The sequence below is a fragment of the Erinaceus europaeus genome, chromosome 8 (genome assembly GCF_950295315.1).
Source record: "Erinaceus europaeus chromosome 8, mEriEur2.1, whole genome shotgun sequence".
Lineage (NCBI taxonomy): Eukaryota > Metazoa > Chordata > Mammalia > Eulipotyphla > Erinaceidae > Erinaceus > Erinaceus europaeus.
Window position 1 is genome coordinate 65,692,856 of NC_080169.1, and position 17,535 is coordinate 65,710,390.

Genomic DNA, 17,535 nt, shown 5'->3' on the forward strand with positions numbered 1-17,535 from the left:
CTTTCCATTGGAAGGTTTCCTATTCTTTATCCTGGGAGTATGGACCAATGATCATTAGGTGGTGCAGAAGGTGGAAGGTCTGTTTTCTGTAATTGCTTCTCCGCTGAACATAGGCCTTGGCAGGTCAATCCATACTCCCAGCCTTTCTTTATCTTAGTGGAACAGGACTCCCAAGAGATAATGTTTCAGGATACATTAATGAGGTTGTCTGCCCAGGGAAGTGATGTTGTTGTCACGGTATCATCTGCAACTTGGTAACTGAAAAAGCATTAAGATATAAAGCAGAACAAATTGTTTAATATTCAGAATCTAAAGGTAAGGGTATAGCAGATGAGATTTGGGGGTATCCATTTTGGAAAAAGCTGGTAGGTCTATTTTAGGTATATTCCAAGGGGCCCATGACATTACTAATTTTGGCCTGAGCCTGACAGCTAACATTCAGTGCCTTATGTTTTAATGTCATATTTCTTTGACACCCCTACCTACATATCTAACTTATATTGAGAACTCAGCCTTACTTGCACTCTATGCTTTCTTTTCTTTTCCTCACGTGTCCCTGAAGCCATCATCCTCCTGCATCCTTCAGCCATCGAATACTCATTTCAGAAACTTAGTAGTCATTCAAAGTACTATCATTCTTTTACTCATCTATATTCACAACTCACCACCACTTTCTACTGATTATTTCTCTAAAATACATCATGGATCTCTTCTTTACCCATATCCACAAACAGCAAAGCACTGTGTGTGTCCAACTAGTTTAGTGTAACTAGTGTACCTACATCTTAGTTACTTTTCCACCTTCAAGTCTTTTCATCTTAAATCTATTTCCTAATGGGTAGCTTTATGAAATTCTGAAATTTCCTAGATAGTGAAATTCTAAGTTGAATTAGTTTTTTATTTGACTTAATATCTTTTTGTGACTTTCTACTTGACAGAGTATGTAATCCTAATTCTTTAGCATTAGACTACACAAGACCACGAGTTCTCTGAACTCTTGGAATTTTTCCACACATATTACTGAGCTAAAATATTTTCTTTTATATGTTCTTAAAGGATCTTTTTTACTTGTATTTTTTTACTTTTCACATGTTCTGCTTGTTTGGTCTAGATCTATGTTGATTTTTTTTGCTTTATGACCATGAACAAGTTATTTATAATGCCCTGTGTTTAAGATTTCTTGGGGATGAAATGGAGATAATAAAAAGTATTTATCTTGTCATATATTTGCAAAGAAAAAGAGATTAATATTTGTAAGACATTTAGGAAGTGCAACATATAGTAAATACCGTGTGTTTGTATATTTATGTGGCATGTGAGCACATAATTTACTTAATGTCTAGGAGTACAGTTATCTATCACCTGTCAAAATTATTGGAATAAAACAGGATGCTGTTTTACAGTGGATTGATGCAATGTGAATAGTGGACTGATGAAATGTGAAACCTTCCGTCAAACTTCAGTGATCTTTGGAGAGAAATAATGAATATGTATTCATAGGAATATCTAATTATTTATAAAGTGTATATGTTGGTTTGTGATCCACTCATCCCAGTTTTTCAGTTTTGTACAGTTTTGCATTGTAGAAGGTTTTGTTCTCTCATTTGTTTGAGCAATCTCTTCATGGTCAGGGCCACATAATTTTAATTAATAACTGTTTGCAGTGATCCTTTTGCCCTGTACCTTGCCTCTGTGCCTCCACTGAATTCTTTATGGAAAATTCTCATGTTATTTCTAAGAGGTGGTCAATTGTTCTTGATTGCTTCAAATTGTCTTCCTGTTTTATCTCCCTCTATTATCAGAATTTAAGATTGCTAGAATTCTGTTTCTGTCAGTATACTATTTTTCCACCTAAATTTTTGTTATGAAATTGAAGTAAAACAATCAGTTATTGTGGGGGATGCAGCATAATGGTTATGGAAAAAACTCTCATGCCTGAGGCTCCAAATTCCCAGGTTCAATCCCCCACACCACCAGAAGCCAGAGCTAAGCAGTGTGTTGGGGGTGGGGAGGAAGAATTTAAATAAAATAATCAGTTTCTCTATATATATGGTGCAGGAAACATTATATAATTTCTAGTTTCAGAATATATTTTCTATGGTATTTGGGGAGGATATTTCTTACAATTTGAGAGCTAGAAGTAAACTCACATGACTCAAATTCCAAAATTATGGTCATAGAAAATAAGCTTTAGTGAACTATGTGGCATATTCTGCTCTTAGATGAAAATGAACTATCTGCTCTTTAGTGTACTTTTGTTATCATCTACTCACTTTTCTTCTTGAAGGAGAAAACAGCATGACAGAATTGATAAGTATAACATATAAATTAGATGCAAGTTATGACTACTTATAATGATAATTTATATATTTATTTCTCTACTTTTTGCAGTTCAACAGTAATGCCCAGGATGTAAGCTGCTTTCAGCACCTTGTTCAAGCAAATGTACGAAATAAGAAAGTGTTGAAAGATGCAGTGAATAATATCACAGCAAAAGGAATCACGGATTATAAGAAGGGCTTTAGTTTTGCTTTTGAACAACTCCTTAATGTAAGTACTAAGATAATGATTTTTTTTTTTGTTTTCTATTGAACTATATAGCATCTGAATTTCAATGTCCAAAATAGTTACTATTATGTAAGGTGAAACAACAGTGCTAATTTTCATTTATTCAGAAGGCATATATGGAAGAACAGTAGACCTCTTTGAACAACATTTGTTTGTGAGAGCTGGGTGTTGGCACACCTGGTTAAGCACGGTTTACAGTGTGCAAGGACCTGGGTTCAAGTCCCCGGTCCCCACCTGCAGGGCAAAAGACATTCCACTGATGAAGCAGTACTGTAGGTATCGCTCTGTGTCTCTCTCCCTCTCTGTCTCCCTCTATCCTCTTGATTTTTGGCTGTCTCTATCCAATAATAAACAGAATATAAAAATGAATAAATAAACTTTAAAAAACATTTATTTTTATATATTTTTATTGGAGAAGAGTTATTGTGATTATATTTATTTATTTTTTTATTGACACCTGGTTTATCACTAGGGTTTGGTGATTACGTGACTCCATTGTTCCCAGTGGCCATTTTTTCTGGTTGAAGATGAGAGAGAGAGACACAGAGAGAGAGAGAGAGTGAGAGAGAGAGAGAAAGAGAGAGAGAGGTGGAAGAAGAGGAAGAGGAGGAGGCGGGGAGAAGAAGGAGAAGAAGAAGAGGAGGAGGAGGAGGAAGAGGAAAAAGGAAGAAGAAGGTGGTAATGGGGGGGCCAACTTGCATCACTGTTCCACTGCTTGTTAAATTTCTTCTCTGTAAACAAGTAAAGGGAATTTGCACTCATGTCCTCGAGAGTGGTAATATGCATGCTCCATTGGGTAAGCTTCCACCTGACCTCACACTTTTTATTCTTTGATCCACAATTTAAAATGAATAGATGATGTAAGTGTTCTTTTAGATATTCTCTTCCATCATTTTTCTCAAATTACTTTTGAGAAACACTTGAAGTAGCACATTTAAGGTATTTTTTTTTTCTGTTTGTCACATGCTATCATTTTTATCTGGGAATATGTACTTTTAACTATCAGGTGCTTTCTCGCATTATTTTAATCCCACTCATTTATGCTGTGTCTTTGAATTCTTCTACAGAAACACCAAAATCATAGAACTTACTATGAACAGAAATTAAACCCACATGTTGAAATTCCGTCCTCACTGATCTCCTATCAATAACTATAGTTAGAGCTTGTCCCATATTATACTATATGTCTCACATTGTGTACTGATACTTTCTAATGAGCCTGGTCTGTTTCATTTTGAATTACTTGAAATCAGTGCCATCATTCAATTTTCTATCCTTCATGAGCCAATATTATAACAACGGCTGAGAATATTGACCTAACCTATCTGTACCTTGGTTTCTTATGGGGCGGGGTTAGTGTATGATTACTATAATATGTATATCAGAGGGTTGTGTAAAGGAATGACCATAGAATATGATACGAAATGAATGACATAGTATGATATACTTTTGAGTTCAAGTTAGAGTCAAAGTTATTATAACAGTAGACAAAGACAAGTAAATATTTGGTACAGAATCACCTCATCATCCCTAATGTTTGCTGAGCTTCTGTGCCAAGTATTTCCATTCACTCTTCTCTACAAATAAGACTTTATTACTCTCTAAGCAAATCTCTGACCAATTCTCAAGGATTGATTGATTCATTTATTTGTCCAATAATTTGTTGAGTGCTTCTCAGTCTCTTACCATAGTGCTACTACTGGAATAATAAACAGATCTAAACAAAATGATTTTCTCAGAGAAGGTCCAGCACCAGTCATCTCTCTTCACACTATGTATCAATATTAGTGTTCTCATAGTGCATTCAGAGTGTATTTGCTGGGGCAAATCCACATCAAAATGTTTTTACTCAACTGAGGTCAAGAAGCTGAATCTTTTCTGGGGAACAGGATTTGAGGACTGAGTACACTATAGGTAGTTTGATAAGAGGGGTAAATCATTTTAAATCAAAGGAGAAAGAACAGTTGAACAGACGTAGAAATACAGATGTTTTGGCATGGCTGGAGCATAATAATATAAGGGCAGTGGTGGAATGAAGTGAGATTATCAGTTAACGAAGAGTTAAGGAGCCGATGAAAAGTTGTAGGAAGAGAGTGACTTGGTGTATTAATATTAAGTGATATAGTTAAGAACCAAGAATCCTGGTGTTAGAAGTGAAGAGATATTAAAGACTATGACATCGTAAGTAGGATAGGAGGAAATACTGAGATGGAATAGGGCATGCACATGGCGAAACATTGCGCCATAATAGTAAGCTAATCTGCTGGTCCTCTATAATATATGTATTTTTTACAAAGATAAAGTTAATACATAAAAATTGTGCTTTGTTGATAAAAAGATCCTACCTTATATTCCCTCACCTCATTGACTAAGTAGACCAAATCTTCTTCTAGCGTTTGCCAAATGAACACTGGCAACTAAAGTTACTTATTTTTTGTCATCACCAGACCCTCTTGGATGACATTTTTTACTATTATTATTATTATTGATTGAATAATGATTAACAAGACCATAGAATAATAGGGGTACAATTCTACACAGTTCCCAGCACCAGAGTTCCTCATCACATCCTGTCCATTGGAAGCTTTCTTATTCTTTATCCCTTTGGGAGTACGGACCCAGGATCATTATGGGGTACAGAAGGTGGAAGGTCTGGCTTCTGTAATTACTTTGCCACTGAACATAGGCGTTGGCAGATAAATCCATACTCCCAGCCTGTCTTTATCTTTCCCTAGTGGGGCAGGACTCCAGAGAGGTGAGGTTTCAGGACACATTAGTAAGGTCGTCTGCCCAGGAGAGTCATGTTGGTGTCATGGTATCATCTGTAACTTGGTGACTGAAAAAGCATTAAGATATAAAGCAGAACAAATTGTCTAATAATCAGGAATCTAAAGGTAAGAATATAGCAGATGAGATTTGGGGTCTCCATTTTGGAAAAAGCTGAAAAGCTGGTGGGTCTATTTTAGGTATATTTCAAGGGGCCCGTGACTTTACTAATTTTGGCCTGAGCCTGACAGCTAACATGCAGATGACTTATTTTTTACCTCAGGTAGAGAGGCAAAGGCAAAGGGAAAAAAGAGAAAGGAGAGAGAGAGACAGAGAGACTGAGACTCTATAATACTAAAGCTTCCTTCAGTGCAGTGGGGCCTACCTTGAACCATTGTTACATACATGGCAAAGCAGTGGACTGTCAACTGAACTATTATACCAACCTGCCAGTAAAAACTTTTAAGTAAACATTTGAAAAAAAGTGAATATTACCTAAAACCATGGTTTTGTCATTATGACCCTTGTATGTAAGGTACTGTAGTCCCAAAAATCAGTTTCTCTTATGATACATTTTTTCCAACTTTTTATTTATAAAATGGAAATATTGACAAGACCATAGGATAAGAGGGGCACTACTCCACACAGTTCCCACCACCAGAACCCCGTATCCAATCCCCTCCCTGAGAGCTTTCCCACTCTTTATTCCTCTGGAAGTATGGACCCAGGATCATTATGGGGTGCAGAAGGTGGAAGGTCTGGCTTCTGTAATTTTTTCACCATTGAACATGGGTGTTGACAGCTTGATCCATACTTCCAGCCTGTCTCTCTCTTTCCCTAGTGGGGTAGGGATCTGGGGGGGGGGGTGTCTCCAGGACAAATTGGTGGACTCATCTACCTAGAGAAGTCAAGTTGCCATCATGGTAACATCTAGAGCATGGTGGCTGAAAAAGTTAAGATAAAAAGCAGGACAAATTGTTGACTAATCATGAACCTAAAGGTTGGACTATTGCAGATTAAGATTTGATGACTCTGTTTTGGAAAAACTTAGTAGGTCTATTTTAGGTATATTCCAAGGGGCTAATAACTTTACTAGTTTCTGCCTTTGCCTGACATCTAATATGCAGGTGACTAATCTATTTTCTGGGGGGATGGTATCATACTTGGAAAAAGAACCAGAAAGCTGTATCAGGAAAGAGAGTAGCTCCCAAACATGGGAAAAGTATATAAATATTGTTAACTGTAAACCCCATCGATTTGATCTGGGGCCCATAGTCAGCACAGGAGCCTATGTAAACTCTGTATCCTTGTGGGTCTGAGCTCACATACCATGGTCATAGCTAGGAACATTCCAGGCTGTGCCAATTTCAGGATTTTTTTTTTAATCTACATGTCTACAAAGGTTGAAGAAATATATATCACAAAGACTGTTTCTTTTTAATTTTTTATTATATTTATTTATTTATTGGTTGGTTGGTTGGAGACAACCAGGGATTGAGAGGAATGGGGAGATAGAAGACAGATACCTGCAGCCCTGATTCAACACCATTGAAGTTTTCCCCCTGCAGGGGGGGACAGGAGGCTTGAACCCAAGTCCTTGGTCATTGTAACATGCACTCATCCAGGTGCATAACCACCCACTCGCCACAAGGACCATTTTTTAAGCATGATAACATGATAAAGAAAATAATATTTGTGCAAGAGGGTATTGTTTTATTTTTTAAAGGAATGGAGATAATTTTACTATTACTGAATGCAAATATTAGAGTATGTGGTACCACAAAACCTATCACAGCAATGATTCTTAATTGGTAGTATCTGGGATGACTGGACTATATAAAATATATCATAGGATTTATTTCAGCTATTTATTTTTTCCAATATCAATATTAGAAATTCTAAAACGGCATATTACTAGAATGGGCTAGAAGAAGCTGAACATTCAGAAGATAGTGTGGTCTTATTTTCAGCCACCACTGAAAAACCATTATATACAAGACTTCTTTCTAGTAGAAAACATAGTTGTCGGAAAATTCTCATTGATGGTCAGAAGACAGCTCATCTGGTAGGGTACGTGCCTCACCATGTATGTGACCTGAGTTTGAGTTCCAACACCAAATAGGAGTGCCATGGCTCTGGGAGAAGCTTTGGCTCTTTTTTCTCCATCTCTATATTTCTATCTTAAATAGAAAAAGTGAAAAAAAGTTTGATTTTGGAGCCCTGAAATTGTACATTTGTGAGACTGAGACACCAACAAAGAGAGAAGAATAAGAAGCAAGTTCCCATTAGTTACAACTACTTAAAAACTCAAAGAAACTAAGTCATTTGGGTGTCTAGGGAGTTGGAGGAGGCCCCAAGTAGGACTGGCTGTAGTCTGAGGCTGAAAGAAACCTGCTCACTCATAGAATATACTTAACAAACATTATTTATTTCATTCATTAATGATACCTGTTCATGTTTTTTCAACATTATTTTTTATTTTCTCATTTTTATTATAAACTATATACATTAACTTATTTTTACAGTACAATGTTTCCAGAGCCAACTGCAATAAGATTATCATGTTGTTCACGGATGGAGGAGAAGAGAGAGCCCAGGAGATATTTACAAAATACAACAAGGACAAAAAAGTGAGTATAACCTTACAGTTTAATTTTAATATTTAGGTGGTCTTTAAAGAAATAGTGGGAATTCACTCAATTTTTCACTCTCAGATAAAGCACTAATATTATTTGTTTCATTAAAACAATAACACCAAAAATAGTTGAAAGAAAATTCTAAGCACCGATGTGCTAATTATAAAGCTACACATTTCAAGAGTTATAATGAACTGCACTAACCAATAAATATAATATTTGATAGAAGTCTGCTATACCTGAATTCTATATTAATATATCTGTACCTGCAGAATTCCAGTTGATTCTTATGCTTAAACTCTACACAAGAAAATATTATAATAAGAGAGATACTAGAAAATTAGGAGCTCTTTAAGCTTTTTGATAATAAATTTATTCTATTAATGATTAGAGATCACCCATAATAAAATTTTCTACTTTAATACTCATTTGAAAAACTTTTTATTGTTTATTTCTTTATTGGGGGATTAATAGTTTACAGTTGACAGTAAAAGACAATAGTTTGTACATATATAACATTTCCATATAACAATACAACTCCCACTTGGTCCTCCTCTGCTATCATGTTGGTGTAGTATACCAACTCCAGTCCAAGTTCTGCTTAGTGTTTCCCCTTCTGATCTTATTTTTGAACTTCTGTCTATGAGTGAGATCACCCCATATTCATCCTTTTGTTTGTAACTTATCTCACTTTCCGTAATTTCTTCAAGCCCCATCCAAGATGAAGTAGAGAAGGTGAATTCACCATTTTTAATAGGTGGGTAGTATTCCATCGTGTATGCAGACTACAACTTGCTCAGCCACTCATCTGTTGTTGGACACCTGGGTTGCATTCATGTTTTGGTTATTACAAATTGTGCTGCTATGGACATAGGTATACACAAATCTTTTTGGATGGGTATGTTTGGTTCCTTAGGATGAAAAACTTCTTTTATGAAAAGATTTAAAGGACTGGGAACATAGCATAAAGGTTATGCAAAAAGACTTCCATGTCTGAAGATCTGAAGTCTCAGGTTCAATCCCCAGCTCCACCATAAGTGAAAGCTGAACAGTACTCTGGTGTAAAGAAAAAAAAAAAAAATTAAGACAGTTTTTTTATATATCATTTTAAAGTTAGGTTATTTCATTAGGCAATGAAGAATGTATAGATGAGTTTCATGTTTAGAAAATAGGTATTTTAATGCAGAGTAGTCCTTTTTTTTACCAGAGCACTGTTCAGCTCTGGCTTATGGTGGTGCAGGGAATTGAACCTGGGACTTTGGAGCCTCAGGCATAAGAGTCTGTTTGCATAACCATTATGCTACCTACCCTCCACCCAGAATAGTACATTTTAAAGAGCCTTATTTTGAAATTTTACCTGTGTAGCTGAATCTGCTGACAGTTTGGAGAATATCAATAGTAACTACTGTTTTAGCTTTCTTTCATCAACCTCTCTTTATTTTATAACTGAATCTCCACAGTGAATAAGAAAACCATATTCTAAAATAAGGTTTCTGTCAAAGGACATTTACAAAAAATTTATGAAAAATTGGAAGCTTTAAAAATATTTATTTATTTAAAAAAAGACAAAGGATGAACCAGAGCATCACTAGTCATATGTGATGCAAGTGATTAAATATGAAACCTTTTTCTTCTAAGTATAGTGCTCTGCCATCTTCTGGGCTACATTAGAACTTGGCTTAATTAAAAATCTTGAGGAGAAATTCTATGGAAGTCATGCATGAGGAGTACACTGGACTTATTATATACCTGAGGCCCCAGAGGCCACAGATTCAATCCCTGCCACCTATATATACCAGAAGTGAGCAATGTTCTGGTCTCTCTCACTCATTAAAAATAAATACATGGGGAGGTGGGGGGTGGGTGGGATGGGACACAGTCTTTTGGTGGTGGGAATGGTGTTTATATACATCCTATTAATTTGTAGTCATATAACTATTTAATTAATATAAGAGGGGAAATTGATTGTGTGTCTCAAACTTTTTAAATCAAAGACTGAGTCTTTTTAATACATAGGCTGGGTCTTTGATATGTTGACTCTCTCAAAAGCCTAGACCAGAGAGAACAGAAGCAACCGGTGGCACAGCTATATACAAATAATGTCAAAGGACATAAATTATAGTGATGTTGGGTATTATACAGCAAATCCTAACAGAGGGATTTTTTTACAGTTAACCCAATTACCAAATAATGGGATTATAACAATAACTGTCTATTGTCTTCTTGAACCCTAAGACAGCAGGAACCTCACATTTCCTCTATAGAGCCTATATTTCCCCCAGTCCTGGAACCTCTAGGGTGGGGTGCGCTTTCCTGCATGCTTCTCTCAATTCATACCAAATAATATTGTATTTGCTGATATGAACCTAATCAATGCAAGGAGTACCAACTCAGCATGCTTCACTTCAGACTGTGTCCAGAGACTTCAGGTGTAGAATGACAACCCTTCAGCTTCATTACTTGGGTGAGACCTTTCCTTTCATAGTATTCTCTAATTACATGCCAGGTGATTCACTTCCTAACAAAGTCCCAAATCCTAGATATAGACCAGGTCCCCTGATATATAGCATATTTCACACATATCCGTAAACTAGGGCAAAATATATATGTGAAAGCAAAAGTACACAATAGTCTGCAGTGAGTCAGTATAAAGCTCCTAATGAAATAGTATCTACTTAGACTTAGATAACCTCCTCACCTACTTCCTATTACAGTTCTCTGACTTACTCCAAAGCTAACATTAGCAAAGCAAGGACTGCAAAAGCTTAATAAGGGCAAGAGACTGGCATACTTTACCAATGACTTAGTTCACTATCAGGCCACCCCATCAGCTGGGACCCCATTCGGGGAGTCCTGAGATTCCCAAACAGACATGATGGGCCTAGACCTCAAATCAATCCCTCTCTCCATTGTTACTGGTCATCTCTATCAAGAACAACAAAGTAGACTCCTTTGTGGGCCCCCATAGGACCTTGCCCTCAACTTGGGTCAACAAAGGTAGAGAATGTTCCATCCTCCGAAGGGAAGATGGGTCCTGATATTAGGGCAGCTTGGAATGTTCTTACTCATGACCACAGAATGTGAGCTATCTACAGGGATGCAGAGGTCACATAGGCACCTAAGCTGAATATGGGCTCCAGAACAAATCAAATTGATGGGGTTTACAGTCAACAATATTTATACCCCTTCCCCATATTAGGGAGCTACTCTCTTCCCTAATGCAGCTTTCTGGTACTTTTTCCAGCTATGACATCACCTGCCCAGACAATAACTTGGATCCACCTGCATATCAGATTTCAGGCTCAGAGAAAAACAAAACAAACAAAAAAAAACTAGTATAGCTACAGGCCCTTTGAAATATAACTAAAATATCCCTTCTTCTTCTAGCGTTTGCCCTTCTTCCGTAGCCAGTCAACAGGTCAGGTTGAAAGCTGTCAGGAGTTGCTTGTTGCTGGCTTTGAAAGTGACTGGGATCCATGTGGATTCAGTTGGCTAGGAAGGATCGTCAGTTTCCCCAATGAATGGGTACTCACGGGATGCACCACGAGAAGGTTGATCCAGTGCATCCCAAAATATCCCTACTAGCTATCTACAAAATGGAGAACCCCCCAACACTTCATCTGCACTGTTCAAGCCTTTAGGTCTATGATTGTTCAACAATTTGTTTGACTTTATATGTTAACACTCTTCTCAGCCACCAGGTTCCATATGCTAAGATGATGCCAACCAGACTTCCCTGGACAGACTACCCTACCAATGTGTCCTGGAACTCTGCTTCCCCAGAGCCCCTTCCCTAATAGGGAAAGAGAGAGGCAGGCTGGGAGTATGGATGTTCATAGGGGAAGCAATTACAGAATCCAGACCTTCCACCTTCTGCATCCCACGATGACCATGGGTCCATACTCCCAGAGGCATAAAGAGTGGGAAAGCTATCAGGGAAGGGGATGGGATACTGAGATCTGGTGGTGGGAATTATGTGGTGTTGTATCCCTTTTATCCTATGGTTTTGTTAATGTCTCCTTTTTTAAATAAATAAGAAAAAATAAATACATAAACAAGTACAAATAATAAATACAGATTTTTGTTTGTTTTTTACCAAAGTATGATGTTGATGAAAAGTATTGAGACAAGTTTAAGTTAAAATTAATCACATATATTATCTTTTTTGTAGTCAGTTTTTGAATACTGCTATAATTATAGTGTCTTAAAGTTTTATGCAGGAGGTGAGCTTTTTTTAATGACTGATGATTTCATTTATATGGAAACTCATTAATTTTGGGGCAGGGGTAGGTAGCGTAATGATTATGCAAAGAGACTCTCATGCCTGAGGCTACAAAGTCCCAGGTTCAATCACCCCACACCACCACCATAAGCCAGAACTGAGCAGTGTTCTGGTTAAAAAAAAAAAAAAGAAATAAAAAGAAAGAAAGTCATTAATTTTGTAAATAAATATTTGTGATAACATTAGTTTGTGTATTGTGCTAGGTTCATGTATTCAGCATCATAATTTGACCCATGTGTACACTGAATTTTCCTTATCTCACAAATCTAATTTTCACTTATAACCATACAGCTGGCTTCTTTTACTTATTTTATATAATCTCCCAAAGCACTTCTCAGGAATCACCATTCTGTTTTCTCTATATCTAAAAGTTTGCTTTGTTTCATTATATTACACATATGTGTGAAATAGTATAATTTATTTTACATATTCTTTAAAAAGTTGGTAAATGAACTAAGAAGTTAATTGACTGAATATTTTCAAATGTTACATTGATAAATGAATATTTTCTCAGGAAATTATTTTAATTCAATATAACCAGAAGATGTAGATGTAGATCTTAAATAAAATGCCTGTTACTCGTTTTACTTAGTAACTTCTGATTCCCTGTTGAAAATTCAGGTCCATTCTGACAACTTGGAAGTTGTCCCTGGTACTTTCTGTCTTTTGGAAACTTATGCAAGTGTCTGTGCATTTAGGTTTTTGTCCCCTCTCCCCGACCCCACCCCACCAGATTTCTTTAGGGTTTTGTGCTGGTGTCATTCTGCTGATCCCTCCCAGTCAATTCCTCCCTCCCTCCCTCCTTCTTGCCATGTAAAGATTGAGAGAGGCAGAAAGAGAAGAGCACTATTCTACCACTCGTGAAGATTTCCCTCTACCTAGTGCTCCACTGCAGTGGCTAGGAGCTCATACCCAGGTTCTTGCTCATGGTTAAGTGTGCAATCTCCCAATTAAGCTATCTCGCAACCCTCTATGTCTGATAGCACAGTAGACAGTATGAAATCCTACATGTCCTCATTTTGTACTGTCTGTGTGGGATATAGCTGACATTCCCACTCTGGATTACAAAGTCTTAAAAGGCTGGGCCAGTAGTAGTATCTTATTTAACTTAAGAGTCTAGGCATCTAGAAGAAAGTACAGATTCTGAGAGAATTCTCAATTCAAGAATAAATAGATTGAGATTTACAAATGCAGGTATTACAAATAATTTTATAATAAATTTGGAATTATAAAGCATACGTTGGGATCAGGAATACTATTTTATTTAAGTATTATAAATAATTTAAATCAGCCATGTTTTTATTTTATTTCATTTATAAAAAGGAAAACTGACAAAAACCACAGGATAAGAGGGGTACAACTCCACACAATTCCCACCACCAGAACTCTGTATCCCATCCCCTCCCTTGATAGTTTTCCTATTCTTTAGCCCCCTGGGAGTATGGACCCAAGGTCATTGCAGGATGTAGAAGGTAGAAGGTCTGGCTTCTGTAATTACTTTCCCACTGAACATGGGCTTTAACAGGCCAATCCATACTCCCAGCCTGCCTCTCTCTCTCTCTCTCTCTCTTTCCCTAGTGGGACAGGGTTCTGGAGAATCAAAACTCCAGGACACATTGGTGGGGTTGTCTGTCCAGGGAAGTCTAGTTGGCATCATGCTAGCATCTGGAACCTGGTGGCTGAAAAGAGAGTTATCATATAAAGCCAAATTGTTGACTAATCATGAACCTAAAGGCTGGAATAGTGCAGGTGAAGAGTTGGGGCGGGGAGTTCTCTGTTTTTTGTAGATAGCTAGTAGGCATATCTTAGTTATATTCCAAAGGGCTTTTGGTTATACTAGTGTTGTTGTTTTTTTTCCCCTGAGCCTGAAATCTGATATGCAGGTGGATCCTAGTTATTGTCTGGGGAGATGATGTCATGGCTGGAAAAAGGATCAGAAAGCTGGATCAGGGAAGAAAGTAGCTCCCAAATATGGGAAAGGTATACAGCAAATATTGTTTGACTGTAAACCCGATCAATTTGATGTGATCTGGAACCCATATTCAGCTTAGGAGCCTATGTGACCTCTGTAGATCTGAGCTCGCATTCTGTGGTCATGAGTAGGATCCTTCCAAATTGCCGCATTATCAGGACCTATCTTCCTCAGGTGTAGCATAGAGTATGTTGTCCAGCCTCCCTTCAGAGGATGGAACATTCTCTAATGTTGTTGACTCAAGTTGAGGGCAAGGTCCTGTGGGAGCCCTGATAGAGATGACTGTAACAATGGAGAGAGGGGGGAGTGGGGTGGTAGCACAGCAGGTTAAGCGCACGTGGCACAATGTGCAGGAACTGGCATAAGGATCCCGGTTTGAGTCCCCAGCTCCCCACTTGCAGGGGAGTGACTTCACAGGCAGTAAAGCAGGCCTGCAGGTCTCTGTCTGTCTCTCCCTCTCTCTGTCTTCCCCTCCGCTCTCCATTTCTCTCTGTCCTATCCAACAATAATACAACAATAGTAATGACTACAACAACAATAAAAAACAACAAGTGCAACAAAAAATAAGTAAATAAATATTTTTTAAAAAATGGAGAGAAGGATATTTGGGGTCTAGGCCCATCATGTCTGTTTGGGAATCTCAGGACTCTCCGAATAGGGCCCCAGCTGATAGGGTGGCCTGCTAGTGATTAAAGAGTCATTGGTAAAGTATGCCAGTCTCTTACCCTTACTCAGCTTTTGCAGTCTTTGCTTTGATGAGGTTAGCTATGGAGTGAGGAAAGTGTAATAGGAAGTAGGTGAGGACGTTATTTATAAGTAGACACTATTTCATTAGGAACTTTATACTGACTCACTGAAGACTATTGTGTACTTTTGCTTTCAGGTATATATTTTGCAGTAATTTATAGATACATGTGAACATATGCTCTATCTCATGGAACCTGGTCTGTTTCTAGGTTTAGGGACTTTGTTACAAAGTAAACTACCTAGAATAGAATTAGAGAATCCTGTGAAAGGAAAGGTCTCACCTGAGTAATGAGGCTGAAGGGTTCACATTCCAAGCTTGAAGTCTCTGAACACTATCTGAAGTGAAGCTTAGGTTGGGATCGGAGGATGCGATATCATTTGGTATGAACTGAGAGAAGCATGCAGGAAAATGCGCCCCACCCTAGAGGTTCCAGGACTGGGGGAAATATAGCCTCTATAGTGGGTGGTTACTTAGGGTTTAAGAAGGCAATAGATAGTAATTGATATAATCACATTATTTGGTAATTTGGTTAACTTTGAAATATCCCTTTGTTAGGATTTGCTGTATGATATACAACATCACCATAATTTATGGTCTTCGGTGTCCCATCCCATACTCCCAACCCCCCACGCTACCCCCACCCTGCCCCGTGAAACAGATCATCCACCCTCATCCTCAGCGCAGCTTTTTTACTTTGGTGCCCTACTCCAAATTCAGTCAAATCCTGCTTTGAGTTTCCATTTCTGTTCTTCTTTCTCAACTTCTGTTTATGAATTGGATCATCCCATACTCATCTTTATCTTTCTGACTTAGCTCACTTAATATAACTTAACATAAGCTCCATCCAAGATGGGTCAGAGAAGGTGGGTTCATTGTTCTTAATAGCTGTGTAGGATTACATTGTGTATATATACCACAGTTTTCTCAGCCACTCATCTGTTGTTGAGCACCTGGGTTGCTTCCAGGTTTTAGCTATTACAAATTGTGCTGCTATGAACTAGGTGTACACATATCTTTTGGGTTGGGTATTATGGAGACCTTGTAGTATATTCCTAAGAGAGAAATTACTGGGTCATATGGAAGGTCCATGTCTAGCCTTGTGAGAGTTCTCCAGACTGCTCTCCACAGAGGCTGGATCAGTTTACATTGCCACCAGCAGTGCAGAAGGGTTCCTTTGTCCCACAGATTCTCTAGCATTTGTTGCTGCTGTCCTTTTTGAGGTATGCCATTCTCACAGGGGTGAGGTGGTATCTCAATTTGTCTTGATTTGCATTTCTCTGACAATCAGTGACCTGGAACAATTTTTCATGTGTGTGTGTTATCCTTTCGGATCTCTTCTGTAGTGAATGTTCATATCCTCTGCCCATTTTTGGAAATGATCCAATGCTTTTTTTATTGCTAAGTTTGCTGAGATCGTTGTATATTTTGGTTATTAGTCGCCTATTGATGTATGGCATGTGAAGATATCCCATTCTGTGAGGGGTCTCTTTGTTTGTGTGATAGTTTCTTTGGCTGTGCAGAAGCTCTTCAATTTGATGTAGCCCCTTTTATTTGTTTCCATTATTTAGTTTTCCTGGCAATTGGGTTTGTATCATAAAAGATCCTTGAGGCTTAGATGGGAATGTGTTCCACCTATGTTTTCCTTTAAGTGTTTGATAGTTTCTGGTCTAACATCTATGTCCTTGATCCATTTGGAGTTGACTTTTGGTTCTGGTGAAATAAAGTGGTTCAGTTTCATTCTTCTGCTTATTTCAACCCAATTTTCTTAGCATGATTTATTAAAGAGAGCCTGCTTCTTCCATTTAATACTTAGGGCCCCTTTATCAAAGATTAGACGTCCATAGGTGGGGGGGTTTAGTTCTGGGCTTTCAATTCTGTTCCACTAGTCTGTGTGCTTATTTTTGTTCCAGTACCAGGTTGTTTTGATGATGATGGCCTTATAATATAGTTTGAGATCTGGGAGTGTAATGCCTCCATTTCTTTTTCTTTTCCTCAAGATTGTTTTGGTGATTCTAGGTGTTTTCTGGTTCCAGATAAATGATTGTAGTTTTTTTCTATTCTCTTAAAGAAGCTTGATGGGTAATGTTAAATTTATATATGGCTCTAGGGAGAATATTCATTTTGATGATTTTCTTCCAATCCATGAGTATGAGACATCTTTCCATTTCTTGGTATCATTTTCTTTTTCCTTGAATAGTGACTCATAGTTTTCAGCATATAAGTCTTTCAGTTCTTTGGTTTATTCCTAGGTATTTTCTTGATTTTGCTGCAGCAGTGAATGGGAGTGATTTCTGGATGTCTTCCTCTTCAGATTTAGTGTTTGCATAACGAAATGCAACTGATTTTTGTACAGTGATTTTGTAGCCTGACACCTTGCTATATCGCTTAATAACTTCCAGTAGTTTTATGCTGGATTCTTTATGTTTTTCTATATCTACTATCATATCATCTGAAAATAGTGAGAGCTTAACGTCTTCCATTCCAATCTGTATTCCTTTGATTTCTTTCTCTTGCTTGATTGCTATGGCAAAAACTTCCAACACTATGTTGAAGAGTAATGGTG

At 37.6% G+C, this 17,535-nt stretch overlaps 1 protein-coding gene across 7 annotated transcripts in view; it reads left to right on the forward strand.

Annotated features, from left to right (window-relative positions):
- CACNA2D1 (calcium voltage-gated channel auxiliary subunit alpha2delta 1) overlaps positions 1 to 17,535 on the forward strand; it is a 539,106-nt gene that overhangs the window by 438,488 nt on the left and 83,083 nt on the right. For 6 of the 7 annotated variants that reach the window (XM_016190308.2, XM_016190309.2, XM_007527908.3 and 3 more), the window contains exons 11-12: positions 2,392 to 2,550; positions 7,860 to 7,964. In XM_016190308.2, coding sequence (XP_016045794.1) covers positions 2,392 to 2,550; positions 7,860 to 7,964 — 264 coding nt within the window. Of the gene's footprint in view, positions 1 to 2,391; positions 2,551 to 7,859; positions 7,965 to 10,350; positions 10,435 to 11,664; positions 11,984 to 17,535 lie in introns of those variants that run through there. The other variant, XM_060196322.1, reaches the window with a different exon arrangement.